A 17,476-nucleotide genomic window follows, 5' to 3' on the forward strand; every position below is an offset into this window, starting at 1 on the left:
ACACACACACACACACACACACACACACACACACACACACACACACACACACACACACACACACACACACACACACACACACACACACACACACACACACACACACACACACACACACACACACACACACACACACACACACACACACACACACACACACACACACACACACACACACACACACACACACACACACACACACACACACACACACACACACACACACACACACACCTTCGATTTTTATGAAACTCCCTTTGAGAATCCTCAATACCTTAGAAAAATTACGTATGAAAAATGTATTGCATCCTATTGTTCACAATTAGAAAAATGAATATGAAACTGTGCGATTGTTCACAACATTGTCAGTAATCGCCCCTACATTCTGGCGCGACTTGCTAAAGTGTTGCCAGTGAATCTTTCTGTCTTTATTATCCATGCCTTGCCCTTTATTCATGAAAAACGTTGATGGTCTTGACTTGTTCCTTCTTTCTCCACATTATTTTGAAGCCGGCCAAAATTCAAGATTATAAAAAAAATAGACAACTTTGATTCAAATTAAAAACGGAGCCTTCCACATCTCTATCCGCACTACCCCAAACAACATTTTTACTCATTTCTCCTAGCAACAAACAGAAGTAAAAATAAATATCAGGCACTGAAAGTATTGCACCATGTAAACTAGGAATAAAAAATGTATATATACAAAACTGCATGTATGTTTTCATTCTGTAGTTGTGCTTATTTCTTTCACTTAAATAGAAGGCGGCAAAAGTTCGTATTAGTACTCTCTGAACTTAGTTCAATTTTAACTAACGCAATATCCAAAGCCTTCACAATACTTATAAAATTGCCTTCAGCTTGTTGGCAGTGTTGGTAATTATTTAAATAGGAATAAGTTCGCAATTTCTGGATATTTCATGGGAGAATGCAATTGACGGTTAAACTTATTTTCTATCCTCTCTCTATATTTTTTTTTGTTGCGAGGTGCAGTGGTATTCAATACAGTTCTTAATAAATTATTTCAGTTCTCGGTTATGACAAAATAACAATATTCTGTTTTTGATGACCGTTTTTATAATATGCACTTAAGTACACTCATAAGCCAGACGCGTTGCAGCTCACTATTTTTGTTGAAATTGCAAATTTCATTATAGCAGCCGTGAGGTTGAGCTGAAATGAGGAGTATTCTTGTCGACAGAGCTATCTAGTTCAGAGAACACGCGACCCAACTCTGAGCCAGTCCGCCGTCCCCCTAACCTGCAAGGCGTACGTAACCTGCAATTTGTGTGGACGGCGCTTTTACTCCGTGTTGGGTCGCGAATTTGATGTATTCTGTAGAACAAACCTTGCAGTCTAAAACTCTCAATTTAGGCTTACATTAAGGAAATAACTTTAGCCATAAAGCCAACAACCTAAAGCATCATGTCCGTATTTAAGGTTGAAAATGGAATTGTTTTCAGTGCGTCTCTACAGGACCAAGGTTTATGATCTTTTACGAAATTAACTGCAACAAAACAGGAATTTAGAGTTGAATTAAAAGCTAAAGGTACATAAATTTTGTGAGTAAAAAAAAAGACAAAATTTTAGTACGCAAGCACCACGTCTCGAAACTTGATACTTCTTAAAATGGCTAAAACGGCATTTTCCACCTATAAAGGTATATCATTTTCCCCCCCGATAAATCTACTTAATATCTTGAAAAACTATGGTTCATTCCTTTGTTTTGAAACATTTTCCCACAACGTATAAAAGTTTATGTGAAAAAAAAAAAAGTGTCTGAGACCTCGATTAACGTTCTTTTATCTGAACACACTCATAGTACTTTGGTGTTCTCATACAGCTGTGTGTTTTTTTTTTTGAAGGTTTTGCTGCTGCATTCTTGTCCATGATGGTGGAAACCTGTTACTCAGGGATCATGTATGTCGACATGTTCTCTTCCATCTATTTCACAAAGAGACTTACATTATTATTAATAAATATTAAATAGTAAAGCACTCTACTGCCTCTCCCAAATATTTTTATTGCAAATGCACACCACAGATCTGACACACACCAAGAGCAAGCAAAGAAACTCAAACGACCTCATCTCGCCAGCAGCCGTTCTTATGAATTACAGAACTTCCCACTTAAGCAAATAAAAACTGCTTTCGATTCTTCATTTTCAGAGGTCATCCGTGTCCTTTCTGCATGCTTCCTTGGAGTATTCCTTGATGCTGACGTCACAGATATCGTGCAGTTGGTCCACGCAGTGTTGAGGGACGTCGTCCTTAACACGGTTCGAAACACAAAGCTGACACTCTGCGTGAAAAACAGGTGGTCACAACAGTTTGTCTTCCTTATGTTGTTGCGACTGTCAGTGTATACATGCACCGATGCTCTTACAAACCCATAATGGAAAGGTGGAAATATCCTGCAGCTGTAAAACAAAGTGCAACTGAGCAGAAAATGGGCTATACGCCATGCGCAGCGCCTATAGGGGCGCCACTGAAAGCCGCGTAGCGGCGGTCGTCGGAACACGAGGCGGGCCTCACGCGGCAAGCGTGTCCGTGGTGCGCGCGTGCGATCTGCCGTTTGTGCGCGTCTCGAGCGCACTTCCGTGGTGACAGTGTGCGCAAGGGGATCGCCCTTTATAAGGGGACATGTGTTCGATATCACGGCCGTCTGAAACTACATCACCTCCATATGCATCAAGTGTCTCCTGCAGACGGGCGTCAACAATGTTGTGTACGAAGTGGAGCTCATTTTGAGTGCCCCGCTTTCATTACAACGCCACGTTAATTCGTTCATTCCTTCACATATGAATCAATGTTCTTTCTTTGCTTAATGGTACACGCTTGCTTCGCTTACATGCAATAAATTGCTACAGCAAAATAGGCAGCGTCGTTGAAACTGCGAGCGGTTTCGTACCAGTGCGACCTCAGGGAAAGCCAGCGAGCTTGCAAACCAGCATTCTGAGCATCAGAAGAATAGTGCATATTGAGCTCCTATAGCAAGAGTTCAGAGTTTTCATTCTTGCGCTTTACCACTGCCTGTACAAGATGGATTTCACTTATTCCGTCGTCAAAAAGGCGGATCGGGTAGATAATTTCATGGAGGAGTGAGACATATCAGAAGAGGTAATATCTGAAAAACTGCATCACAGGTTAGCCAAGAGCATGTTAGATTTAAATTTTATATCCTATTTTATTATTGTAGTATCATCTTTATTTAATTTGTATCGCCCTCGCGCCCAACTGCAGAATTACAGCGTGCTTTACAACAAGCTCTAGAACCTTTAGACTGAATATCAAGGGCAACGACAAGTTATGTTTTCGTAATCTTGCCAGCCAACAGGAACACTGGCTCTGGTCTTCAAAGTAATTGGATGACAAGTTTCAAAACGCATATTGGAAAATGTCTGTTCAATAACCTTCCGCAGCGGCTCAGGCTACTGAGGAAGATCGAAAGTTGACCGCGCCGCCCGCGTTTAAGTGGAGGCGAAACGCAAAATGCAACCGTGTGCTGTGCGATGTCAATGCATGCTAAATATTTTCTGGCTAAGTATTTCATAAATCTAATGCGTATTGTATATTCCTGGCAGCGGAGGCAACCAAGTTTAAACAAGAAGTGTTCACGGAAGGTACAAAACACTGAAAACATATAGTTATCACACTCAGCCCTTCCACACGGCAAATTTAATACCTTTTCCACGAATGACGTTCGTTCAAAATGATATTTGTTTGCTGCTACATGAGAAAATATAATGACATTCGATGAAAACGACATTAGGTATCGATTGAGTTTGAAATACTCATCTGAATGCGATCAACGAGGAAATGTGTTATCTCGGCACCAGAGACACGGTGAGAAGATACACCCAAAATAAACTACAAACGTGCCACCTGCATTAAATACTACTGTGCTTCTATAATTGTGCAGCTAGTCATGTTTGTGAAATATGCCAAGCACCATCGTAAAAAAAAAGAACAAAAAACTGGCACCCATCACTGCCAGCACACCCGTAGCCACCGCACCCTGCGCGGGCGAAGCAGGTCGCTCCTGTTGCCGCGGTCCGTCGGCGCCGAGTCGCCGTCACGGCGGATTTCTTTCGACACCTTCAGAAAAGCATGCTCTGTTGATCGCTGTTATGTAACGAGATTTTGTAAGAAGTGAGAACTGAAATAAAAGCAATTTTCTGCTCTTAGCTGCCGCCGGTGTAACGCAGCTAGCTCATCCGATTTCGTTCTCTAGCTCCGCTGCTAAGGCGTCTCCGAAGTTACACCTTCCGTTAACTGTAAGGCAATTTGTGAGACAATTGAACTGATACTAAGGCAGTTTTATGACTATGAAATTTACTATTTCCAAAGCGCTTCCAGCTACGGCTTTGATGCTAAACTGTTTAGGCGTTTAGGTATAGAGACGACTAGGGCATAGCACACGGCCAGAGCGCCGTCGTCGGCAGCTTTCGCGGGCAGCGTCGTTGCGGTAAGCTCGCGGTATCCGATGTGGCAAGCGTTACGAACTTGCCATATGCTTTCTTGATGAGGCCAAGCTCGGGCATTTTTCAACGGGCCTTACTACGCCAAGCGAACGATCTGGCGAAAACATACGGGAGTCAACGGGGCAGTAGTATGCTGCGTCGTATGGCGATACTCGAAGGTTTTATAAAAGCTCCGTCGGACAGTACACTAGATACTGCCAATTTTACATGTTGCTCTTGACACTTGCTTTAGTGCGCAAAGTTTCGCAGTCGAGCGTAGACGTGCGCATCTTCCGTGCCCTTTCGTAAACAAACGCCGCCGACACTGCCGCTAACTTCGTAATTGATAGTCCTAATCAACAGGCTGGTTACAAGGCATGCAAGACATGAATGTCAATTTAAAGGCTGCTTTCGTTTACAGCGTAGTCATCTTCCCAACATATTCAAGGCGCAACAACATTTGCATGTCAATCGCAGTTACCATACTTTGGAAATGGCATTAGCTTTAATCGTGTAGAAGTGCGTCGCAAAAATTGAACAAATGTCATTCGGGGCGAGTGCTTGCTGTCTGCGTCGAAAAACCGCGACTCGCGGCCGCCGTCGTTCTCGTGAAACATCACTGGAAACTTATACAAACGTATATTGGGTGGAACAGCGCGAAAAGACAAAACACAAGAAGAGACGCACAACAGACGAGCGCTGTCTGTGTTCCGTCTTTTCGCGCTGTTCCACCCACTATGCAATTGTACCAACTCGCCCAACTGTCCATTATACAAACGTGTTCCTGGCAAGGTTTTATGTCTGTTCTAAAAACCAACTACGCAGCAATTCTTCCCGGACATTGCTAAAGGTTGACAGCGGCGTTATATTTGTTAAACCACGACCAACGACGAAAACACGACGCGCGCGCATAGAGGCTGATATGAACAGCGCCCGACCGAGCCCGTCTGCGCTTTGCGGCTTTGGCGACAGGCGGCGTTGTAGGCGTTTTGCGCATAGCGTATAGCCATATTAGTGTTGTTATCCTTACTCACTTTGAGCCAGCCTACGTAGCTTCTTGGCCTTTTAGCTAGTTATTTAAGATAGTTGATTGTGCGCACTAGTAAAAATGTCCGCTGGCTACAGTATGCAAGCACAGAATTTAATGGGCTCTCGGGAAAATAACAGTGACGCGTTTCACCTCCCAAATCTTATAAGAGCAGTACAGAGAGCAAACACAAATGAGGAGACGAGGAGCTGCGGTGGTTCCGGCGCTTGTAAACAATGAATCTCTTGAGGCTATCAAATTTTATCAGGGGGGACGAGGGCACTCCAGAAGGTTGTGACTACAAGAGAAAATCTAACCAGCATCGGCAACAATGAAAAACATAAAACCCTTCAGTAGCGCTGCCACTTCCCACATATCGGTCACACACACACACACACACACACACACACACACACACACACACACACACACACACACACACACACACACACACACACACACACACACACACACACACACACACACACACACACACACACACACACACACACACACACACACACACACACACACACACACACACACACACACACACACACACACACACACACACACACACACACACACACACACACACACACACACACACACACACACACACACACACACACACACACACACACACACACACACACACACACACACACACACACACACACACACACACACACACACACACACACACACACACACACACACACACACACACACACACACACACACACACACACACACACACACACACACACACACACACACACACACACACACACACACACACACACACACACACACACACACACACACACACACACACACACACACACACACACACACACACACACACACACACACACACACACACACACACACACACACACACACACACACACACACACACACACACACACACACACACACACACACACACACACACACACACACACATGTATGTGTGTATATATATGTGTATATGTGTGTGAACAATATGTGGAGTATATATATATATATATACTTCATGTGTGTGTGTGTGTGTGTGTGTGTGTGTGTGTGTGTGTGTGTGTGTGTGTGTGTGTGTGTGTGTGTGTGTGTCCGAGCTTTTAAGCACCAAGTTGGCGTTCCCACTTTCATGCTTTGTTGCTTTTCCATTTTCGTGAAAAGCCCATGATAATGTGAATGCCACCGCGAAGGTTTGAAAATTTTGACTCCTTCTCCACTATAATTGTGATTCGTTTTTTGCTCAAGCTTACAAGCCAGTAAAATCAGTTCGGTCAAATCCAACGTGCCTGAATGAAAGTAAAGACTTAACACTTGAATGTTTGAAATGCAGTTGCACAGGTGGCCTCACATAAGACATCGTCAAAGCAACTATTCACAATCGCAAATCATGCCACACACTTGTAAAATCAGGAGTCGAAATGGTGCTTTCTGTCATGGAGTATGTGCTCGATTGCATGTTTTAAAATGGGGGAGAGGGTAGCATCCTGTGTCGGGATTCTGATGGAGGTCTCTTTTACCGGAAATCGGCGAATTCGGTACGTAATTTCTCTACGTTCAGAAAAAAATATTTTATCGCAACAGAATTTCGTTTTTCGTTTCGATGTTCTCGATGCAAAAAACGTCCAGTTTTTATTTGCAACGAAATTGTATGATTGAAAAAGAATGTGATGATATCTACAGTGTCACGTGACCCCTAAAAATACAGGCAGATGATGCCCTCAAATTTTAAAACACCGATAATCTCTGATTGGCCGAAAGAATATGCCATGACCCTCAAAGAGACAATCAAAGGGTGCTGGCAAATTTGAATGGCAGAGAACCCCTGAAATTCGCACTTGGTTCGTCATATATAGTGACATGACCCACTAACGCGCAGTTGCCACATATGACTAATCCTGCCCATTGATGGAGGTTATTCATTGAAATAATCCGTCTGAATAACGATAAAATATTATTGTATGAATGAAGGCGCATCAAACTTAAGTTCGAGTAGATTATTGGGATCGAGTAGGCTAACCCGATCGACCATACTTTAACATTATACGAGGGGATGTCACATATACCTTACAAAAAATGTGGAATCTAAGCCAACCGCTAAATTAGCGGACATACGGGGTGTAGACTAAATGACTTAGATCCACTGGAAATCGCGTCTGTTGAAACGTTCCCAGGGAGTGTAGCTGGATTACTGTGCAAGCGCATGAAGACAGAATTTTGAACGGAAGGCTCAATTTAATCGAAAGAATGACAACAGAGAAGCAGACGACTAAACGGACAACTTCAATGCTCTCGCATTCACTTCGTGAATGTTGTTAGTAAGACCTCCACCAACCCCCTCCCTCTTTCAGTATATTAAACGCATTTGCTTGTCTGGCTCTAGAATTCAGAAATAAAAAGAACAGCTCTCAAACACGCGACTTTGTTTTTGTGCAGCAACCAATGATTGTCTTCTTCTACTCCGGAACTAAAACATGGTAGCACTGGCTGGAAAATCTGCCCTCTACCTCGAGGTGTTGGCGGCACCATGACAAGATTCAGCTTTCCTGTCGTTTAGCTGTTCTGTGAAGAGTGTGGTAAAATAATGAGAAAAACCAAATAAGCATTAGATCTTTGTTCATCTCACGGTTTCCGTCGTAGGGAATCTCTACAATGACGCAGTCCTTGTAATCCGTGTACGCAAAATGAGCCACCCAGGTCGATTTGGAGTCTGAAAAACAAATTTAAAGAGCATCCAGTTTTGCTAGTTTGACCATTTCTTTTTCTCTTTCTAGCGAAAGTAATAAACAAGTATCTTTTAATGGTACTAATAAATCAATGCTTCAGTTGTCTTATAATGTCAGAATTAGTAATATTAACACCTACTATCAGTATATTCGTGTGGCTGTACTCGAGCGCGTAGACTGGACGGACATTTGCACCCCTCAGCTGTAGCCGGTAGGCCTGGGGTCATGCTGCGCGGTGTGTTTGGAAGCAGCAAAGATCGCGGGTGGACATCGTCCAGCGTTTAGCGGCGCTTAAATTTGTCCATGCCACGCGCTCAAGCATTCGTGTTAAGCGTGCTGACGGCTGTACGTAGAACGCGAGCACTCACTTAAGCCATGAAAACCATAAGAAAATGTACTATTCGTTTTTATGCATATAAGGGAATATGTAATGTAGAGTCATTTTAAGGATCGAAACCATTGGTAAGAAAGTAAAAAAGAAACAATCGCCAAAGGGCCATGCGAATTCAGAACGTTCCAATTTTGCGTATTATATTTTATCGACTCAGCTAAGGTTTGGCGGCAGTTGTTCAGTCTACGCCTATAGTGGGTGTGTATCATCATCACCATCATCATCATCATTATCATCCAGATTATACCCACTGTAGAGCGAAAGCCTCTCCCATATTACTCCGCTTAACTCGGTCCTGTCAGCTTCCTCTTGACCCCTGCGAACGTTCCAATCTCATCCATCCACCTAATTTCTGCCTCCCCCTCCTACGATTTCCTTCTCTTGGAATACAACTTGTTACCCTTCGCAACCATCAAATAATCTTTCTTCGTAATACATGCCCTGGGCCCCGCCGGGGTGGTGCAATGGTAATGCGCCCGACTACTGTGCCGGAGTACCCGGGCTCGAACACAACCTCGGCGGCTGCGTTTCGATGGAGGCGAAACGAAGCGGCGTACGTATGCTGTTTGGTGTCAGCGCACGTTAAAGATCCTCAGGTGGTCGAAATTACTTCGTAGGCCTCCACTACGGCTCCTCTTTCTCTCTTTCTACTTTCACTCCCACCTTCCTCCCTTCCCTTACGGCGCGGTTGAGGTGTCCACAGAAAACAAGCGAGACAGTTACCGCGCCTTTCCCTTCCTATAATCTAATCAGTCAATCAAGCAATGCCCATTTCTTCTTGATTTTCACTGGAATGTCACTAACTCGAGTTATTTCTCTGACTCACTCTGCACGCTTCCTAATCTTAACGTTACACTAACCATTTTCCATTCCATAGCGCTCTGCGTTGTCCTCAGCTCAAGTTTCCGTTAGCCTCCATGTTGCAGCCCCATAGGTTAGTACAGGTAAGATGCAACTGCTACATATGCTCCTCATGAGTAATACCGGCAAGCGGTGGGCGTGTATGATTCTTGTAAAGGAATTAGGGAATGCTCACGAGCGCTAACGTTGTCCCTGGACGCCGCCGTAGTAGGCACTGTAACTGTAATTACGTCCAAGTCACGTGTAACGGGATTGAACGAGAAAGGCTTAATTTGTGAGGGAACCCTGAAATGCTACGTATGACATTCATTATTGCCAGAACTCAAGCTCTCGTTATGCTTTAACATATAATAGCAAATATTATAGGCGTGTTACGACTAATTTGCGAAAGAGGCCAATAACCTCAACAAAGGATAACAGAAACACAAGTAATAATTTTTTTTAGTTCTTAAGTTGATTAAAAAAGTGCAATATTTATGTGGCAGGAGTGTAATAGATTATGCAGAAAAAAAAAAGAAGAAAACATCATGCTACCGGTAGGACTCGCGAACCCATGGCGTCCGAGTTTTCAGCTGGTCAATATCACATTTTCTTTTAAATACACGTTTACATTTTTCCGAGCGTTCGGTGAATATTGATTTCATTCATAGTTATGTCATATCGAGCACCTCATCTCCCTAACATTGCCTGTTCGGTACTCAAAAGAGAGCCGTGTCTTTGGCTTTCTAACTAGAATATGTAATAAGTACCATAAGACGGTAATTGACTGCAGTTGCGCTCCACATGATTCGACCACGCTTCATGTCACATTCGCGGTTGTATCGACGTACTACGTTTGCCGCTAGGGACGAGGATGGCGCTGCTGAAAACTTCAAAAAGTTAGGCTACACGTAACACATAAACACCTAGAGTGCCGCTTTAGCCCATTCGGCAGAGTCATCATCATCAGCCAGACTATACCGACAACAGGGCGAAGGTATCTCCCTTCATAAAAAAAAAACAGCGCGAACAAACGGGGCGACAGGTTGGTTGGTTGGTTCATAGGAAGGGAAAGGCGCAGTATCTGTCACACTTGCTCTGTGGACACCTGAACCGCGCCGTAAGGGAAGGGATGAAGGTGGGAGTGAAAGTGGATAGAGAGAAAGGGGAGCCGTAGTGGAGGGCTACGGAGTAATTTCGACCACCTGGGGATCTTTAACGTGCGCTGACATCGCACAGCACACGGACGCCACTTCGTTTCGCCTCCATCGAAACGCAGCCGCCGAGGCCGGCATTCGATCCCGGGAACTCCGGCACAGTAGTCGGGCGTCTTACCACTGCACCACACCGGCGGGGCCGGGGCGACAGGAAGAAACAACAGAAACAAGCGCTGTTTCTTCCTGTCGTCCCCGTTTGTTCGCGCTGTTTTTTGGATGATGTATCACCAACTCGCCCGCTTAACTATCCTGTTGTATCTCCGGTCTGGACGAGTCTTCAGCTGGAGTGAAGATCGCTGGAAAACGTATCAACATCATTAGATATGCGGATGATACCACTTTAATGGCAGAAAGTGAAGTGGAACTCAAGAGACTTTTGATGCGCGTACAAGAGAGTGAGAAGTTTGGGCTTAAACTGGACATTAAAAAGACAAAGATCATGGCGTCTTGCCCTATCAAGTCCTGGAGCATCAATGGTCAAGAAGTGGAAGCTGTGACAGATTTTCTCTTCTTGGGCTCCAAGATTACCTCGGAAGGGTACTGCAGCCATGAAATTAGGAGACGCCTGCTTCCGGGAAAGAGAGCGATGGTTAGCCTTGACCGCCTAGTAAAGAGCAGGGACATTAGTCTGCCAACCAAGATCCGTATAACTCGTGCTATGGTCTTTCCTGTTGTGATGTATGGATGTGAGAGTTGGACTGTGAAAAAGGCTGACCACCGAAGAATTGACGCGTTTGAATTGTGGTGCTGGCGAAGACTCTTGAGAGTTTCTTGGACTGCCAGAAGATCAAATCAGTCGATACTGTCGAACATAAACCCTGACTGCTCATTGGAGGGTTAAATTTTAAAGTTAAAGCTCAGCTACTTTGGTCATCTGATGAGAAGAGAGGAGTCGCTGGAGAAAGATTTGATGTTGGGAAAGGTTGAGGGTCGCCGGAGAAGGGGTAGGCAGCGAACGCGATGGTTAGATGGCATCCTCGAGGCACTGCAGATGAAGTTATGTGATGTTAGGAAGATAGTGAGAGACCGGAAAGCGTGGCGTGACGTGGTCCATAGGGTCACGAAGAGTCGGACACGACTGAACGACTGAACTGAACTGAACTGTATCTCCCTTATTACTCCAATTAACCCGGCGCTATGCTAGCTGTATCCGCTTGACCCTACGAATTTCTTAGCCTCATCCACAAACATAACTTTCAGCCTCTCCCTGCTAAGATTTCCTTCCCCTGGCATCTTATTGGTTACTGTTAGCTACCATCGGTTATCCTGTATTCGCACTGCAAGCCCTGCCCATGCCCGCTTCTTCTCTATTTTCACTTGAGTGTCATTAACTAGCGTGGGTGGAGTGTAACAATTGCTCCCCTTTAATTACATATACAATCGCAGTACCAAAACTGACCTTTCAAATGTAGAATTCTCATTCCTTCAATACTTATCTGAGGCATCTCTTAGTCTTATTTAAAATGTGTATGGCCCATTATAAGAACCAGGGAGTGTTATATTAACATGAAAAAGTAGTTGTGGTTTAGCTATAGTTAACCCTAGTTGAATTGCGAAAGCAACGATGGATGCTTATTTTTCCTGCTACAATATTCTCGTATGTGCCTGCGTGTCGAAGGGGTAACGCGAATGCAAACGGTTCTGACAGGCTGATTCTGATATCACCCTCCCACATGAAAGGAGCGACCCGAATGGCAGCTCCTGCCTGTGGCATAGGGGTAACGTGGATTCAAACTTCATCGTAGGCTAATTTTTTTATGAGGGACCACGAGCACGGAGACGTACACGGACACGGCACCCAGTGACGAGCGGTTAGACCTGGCGTAGTGTTGCTTTCGCGACAAAAACTCTATCCCTCCCCTAAACCCATCTGTGGTGCCTCACTTTGTTAGGGCGCCCGACTTCTGAACCCAATTTAACGCAGGACTAAATTGCGTGTGCGGCTGCCGCTTTCCAATGGAGGCGAAAAGCATTGCGCCCGTGTACTGTGCGAAGTCACTGCAGGTTAAAGACCCCAGGGTGCTCAAACGTTCTTGCGTCTTGCACCATGGCTTCCATCATAGTGGCTTTGGGAGTGTAAAACCTATCAACAAACCCAGACCAAGCAAAAGCTGTGCTCACCGTCATTCAGCGTGAAGACAGCCTTGTCTGGTGTATCGCCAGCTGACAAATGTAAGGCTACGTTCTGTCTGAAAATAAAGAAGCAAACAATTGTTCGGTAAGCGTTACGGATCATATCGTCCCTTTGCTTCACACAGTATACCTGTTCGTCCCATGATATCCCTTGAACATCCAGACGTATGTGGCCGTTTTTGCTTTCATGTCAAGTTGCACTCGTTTGTTGGTCAAGCACTGGAATTCCGGATCTTCTCCCGAAGTGTACTCGAGTACGACGTAAGGGAAGTGGGCAAACAGCTGCGGCAGAGTTGATAAAAAAAAGAAGAAAAAAAAACGGGATGCTTTGCAGTGTTTCCGGGCAAGTACTGAAATTGAGCGCTCGCGATCAGAGGGAGCGGTACTACCGGGGTGAAACATCTCCTTGACTGCTCGCGTGGCATAGACGCGCTGCAGCGTGTAAGATAAAGGCACGCAGCCTGCGTCATGGCTGTAGTATCGCAGAAACGGATAAAAACGTGTGGCCCTTACGTGACCCTGATCCTGGCTCGTGCTGGCAGTCAGCTTTATAAAGCTTTTTTCTGCTTATCAATTTGACAAAACCAAAAGCCACTCAAGAACCGTCCGCCGTGGACATGAAGCTAAAGAATGCTGGAAATCTGCGTTGCCAATCTGCAGTGAAGGATTTCAAAACAAAACTCGAAAAAAAAAGAAATGAAGAAATACGATTGCTTGTATCATTGCGCGATAACGCACAGTTACGGCTAGAGGAACCATATTTATTGTTTGCCGTGATATGTGTACAAAGGACTTCTATCGTCCATCCCTTTGTTTTACAGGCCACGTTCCTAGGGGCTTCTTCAGAAGAGCTTTTTACCTTCCGGAGATCTTCCAAAAGCAAAACAATGCTGAGAAAATGTGTCCTTTTATAAGGTCTGATACTATATCACACCACACTTGTATGAAAGTGAGTGAAGGCAATTTTGATGTTTGGATGAACGTCTGAAGAATGGGGCTGAACTTATATGCATTTATGATTTCCAAATGCACATCACTGGCTTACTCGCGGCGATATTTTATTTCCATCCCCCAACCCCCCAAAAAATAACGAAAAACAAAAGCTGCTCGCGTGCTTAGTACAAGCATTTCATACTTCACAGCGGTCGCGCTGTGCACAGTCCGCCGACAGCCTATCATCAGCTGAAGAAACGTGAATGTCAATACCTGACTGCCCGCCAATTCTAAACTTACCTCAAATGTATCCGTTGTATTGCGAGCAAGGCGGTGCGCTGCCTTCGCGCTGGCAGGTGCGCAGAGCAACACAGCGTGGACTGCAGTGATAGCGACTACAGCAGCTGTGAACCTCATACTGTCGTCTCGTCTGAGCGCTGCTGTGTAGCTGCCACAGATACTTCGGCAATTTATTATCCCAGTGGCAAACGTGCGACCACGTGATGGGTTGCGCGCAGTAAGACTGGGAAAGGATGAAGCAATCATGCGCCGCATTTATTTTTCATTCAGGCTCCGAATAAGAACTAATTATGGAACACACCCCGGCTTCCATTATTCTGTCTGTATATAAAATATTAGCCCCCACAGTAAAAAATTTCGGCCAAATGTCAGAAGAGCTCAAAAAACCGTTCAGAGACCGATCTTCGTATCCTATGCTTTTCTCCTGCAGAAACTGAAATTCTATTACGCCCACCGCTTTACTTTGAGGCAAGTGGATTATATGAAATTAACTTTGGTTAATGATGATGCGTGAAAGGGTGACAGACGACGGGAAGGGTACACCATCGCGACATGTTTTTTTTTTTTTTTGTTTAAAGCCCTCCGTACCGCTCGCACTGATAACACGGATAGCTTCAGGCGTATTGGACACTGCCAGCAAACAATGGACCCAACTCTCGTTTCCACGGGGCTGTAGTAATTTATTCTAAACGAAAATTTTCCCCGTCCTCCGATTTGACTGTATATATCCAAATTCTATTGCGCCGTGGTTTGGAAATAGTGTTAAACTCATTTATGCTTGCATGTATTAAAATGTGGTTGACAAATAGGAGAGGAAACCAGAAATGACGTGTAATGAAGCTGCGGCAGGCTAGCACTCTGTTCGAGCAGTCACGTAAATGAAGGCTGCTTGCCTCTTCTGCAGAAGTCGTGGAAAAGAAAGAAGTTCACATCCACACGAAAAACGAGCATAACGAATGGAAGCCGCACATGGGCACAAAGAGGCCAACAAATCCGAACCTGGGCAAACAAAGACTTAGAAATTATGGACAAGGGCTTTGCAAACACCGTCGGAAGAATGAAGATGCACACACCTGGGTTAGCCCCAAATGGCCTTGTAGTCGGTTGTATAGGGTACTTGGAAGTAGCGCTGAGGTTAAGCTTGCATCACAAGTATTTTATTAACACAAATGACATGCATAGAAACGAAGCTCACCTTTCCTATTCGGTTTTACCCTGAAGATTAATCTAAATTTTTCCTAAATTTTGCTTTTTTATGTGATCAAGATTTTACCTTGGTGACAAGCTCTTGAAAGGAAAGATAGGCATGAGTGGCACTTCCTTATTTTCTTACTCTCGGGAATACATTATTGAGGCTTGTTACTTGCATATGTAGCAAACAGTATGTGTTACTGCATATTCTAGGGTATCTATAATATACTTCATCATTCCTTATTATTGCTATTGTATTCACCTAGAAGCTTGGTGTAGCTGGTCTCCTTCAATAATTACTTAGGTGTGTGTGTTATCTGCTACAGCAAACGTAGGCAACACTCACAGTAGGAAAAATGGGAGCAAACAGGCATAGTGGCATCACTTGTTGGTAGCATGCATTAAAATGTATGTATACATACTGATAAGTTGCTGCTCAATATGTTTATTTGCTTGATGTAACAAATGACAGAGGAGACAGTTTACTAATAAATAATAGTCTGATGACCAAGCACACTGGTGTGTAAATTTCACTCCAGTTTTTCTTGGGCCCCTATTGTGATTAACCAATGGCGAATGACGTAGAGGATGAAAAGGAATACAACTAAAGACAGCAGTAGTCTCTATCTCTTAAGGGTGTTTTGCAGGTAGGTATTCGTTTGTACAGGAAGTGGTATCAAACCAGTTAACATATATTTGAGGAAAAAGAGGCATCTGAGTGAAGAGAGATATGTGTGATGCTAGCACAAAGCATGTGAAACTGGCAGAAAAGTTCTGAGCATGTATATTTCTTTTCGTGGATACACCAGAAAAAAGTTTGATATGGCTGCTTCATCAAACACACAATGTCATTGTTGCCTTAGGAAACCAAGCGCTTCTGTGTCAAGGGTTTGTGCAATAAATGAAGGTATGAATTTGCATCTTTTTCTTTCACCAGTGTCACTTTTCACGAAATATTACACACATGTGAATAGTGAGTAAAATACACTTTATTATTGAACACTTGAAGTGTGGTTAGCATGATAACACAAGATATTAGTACTTTGTATGAACACAATTTTTTAAAATAACAGTGGCCAATTATCGGAACACAGTCGTTACGGTGTACATATACATTGTCAGTACGCCAATCACAGGAGGTATAAATACATTCTATGAAAATACATTCTTTTGACACGGTGGCCAATTGTCGGAAGGGTGGTCATACATAGATTATATGGGCTCTAAAGACATTCTTTTGATGGTCGATAGCTTCCTTGATTATATTGTCTAAAGATATCGCATAAAGCGATCATAGACATTTTTGTAAGGGTTGATACTCTTCGTAGGACAACCGCTAATCACAGTTAAATGGAGTATCATTAATGACATTTAGTTCCTCTAACACGAAGTGAGGAACCACCACATCTTCACAATAAACCTCCTGCTGCTGACTTCCTCGGCGGAAAAACTACAGTAAAGCGGCCTATCAGCAATCGTGAAGTTAGGTTGCAATCTGGGCTAAGAACACGGCCGCACAAATCATACCGCAGTAAGCGGTTATTCACAGGGACGTTTGGCATGGTTTCAAAATTATGAGGACAAATCGTACAAACTGAGTTTACTGTATTGGTACTGCATTAACTCTGCTATCATAGAGAGAGAGAGCGCAAGGGAAAATGTATACCACTACAGTTGCTAGAAAAAATATTTCTTTTCAGTTTTATTTGAGCCTACATTTATCTTCATATTCGGCTACCGGTCGAATACATTAAAATATTTCCAGAATGCAGGGAAGTTAACGTAGGCGCCTACATTTTGGCAGTGTATCCCGCATTCCTTTCCCCCCTGGGGATGAACAGAAAGGTGATATATGTTTCTTTTCTGTTCTAAACAAAGGTGTCACTGTTTTCCTAAAGTGTGTATTCAAATTTCTTCGTCATGATTTCTCTATAACATGCAGCCCTGCTCACGAGAACCATGCACATTCTGCAGTTGTAGTCAGTTAAACACAGTGACACCATTTATCTGCAATTTTGCCTTAGAACATTTGATTTCACGAGCTTTTAATTAGGAAAGCGAATTGAAGCAAGGATTTCATTGAAATCGGGACGATCAGACAGTAAAACCCACTTCTATATTTAAACTGTGCAAAAAGGTTTGGGAGCATTATGAAGAAAGGAATGTTGTGCGCGCTTAAGCTTAGTTATTTGGATTCAACGGATATTTATTTTTATTTAAAATACCCTCAAGGCCATA

General features: G+C 43.8%; 1 protein-coding gene across 1 annotated transcript; it reads right to left on the bottom strand.

The window, feature by feature from the left end:
- Nucleotides 1-2,010: 2,010 nt before the first annotated feature.
- LOC146209365 (uncharacterized) lies at nucleotides 2,011-14,178 on the bottom strand. Its single transcript, XM_084587393.1, has 5 exons — nucleotides 14,048-14,178; nucleotides 12,945-13,096; nucleotides 12,803-12,870; nucleotides 8,134-8,217; nucleotides 2,011-2,301 (listed from the first exon to the last, which is right to left on the bottom strand). Exons 1-5 carry the CDS (start codon nucleotides 14,162-14,164, stop codon nucleotides 2,165-2,167), a joined length of 558 nt encoding a protein of 185 aa, XP_084443519.1. The 5' UTR covers nucleotides 14,165-14,178; the 3' UTR covers nucleotides 2,011-2,164.
- Nucleotides 14,179-17,476: the final 3,298 nt, after the last annotated feature.

This window comes from Amblyomma maculatum, chromosome 1 (genome assembly GCF_055883805.1).
Source record: "Amblyomma maculatum isolate TAMU_Amacu chromosome 1, ASM5588380v1, whole genome shotgun sequence".
Classification (NCBI taxonomy): Eukaryota; Metazoa; Arthropoda; class Arachnida; order Ixodida; family Ixodidae; genus Amblyomma; species Amblyomma maculatum.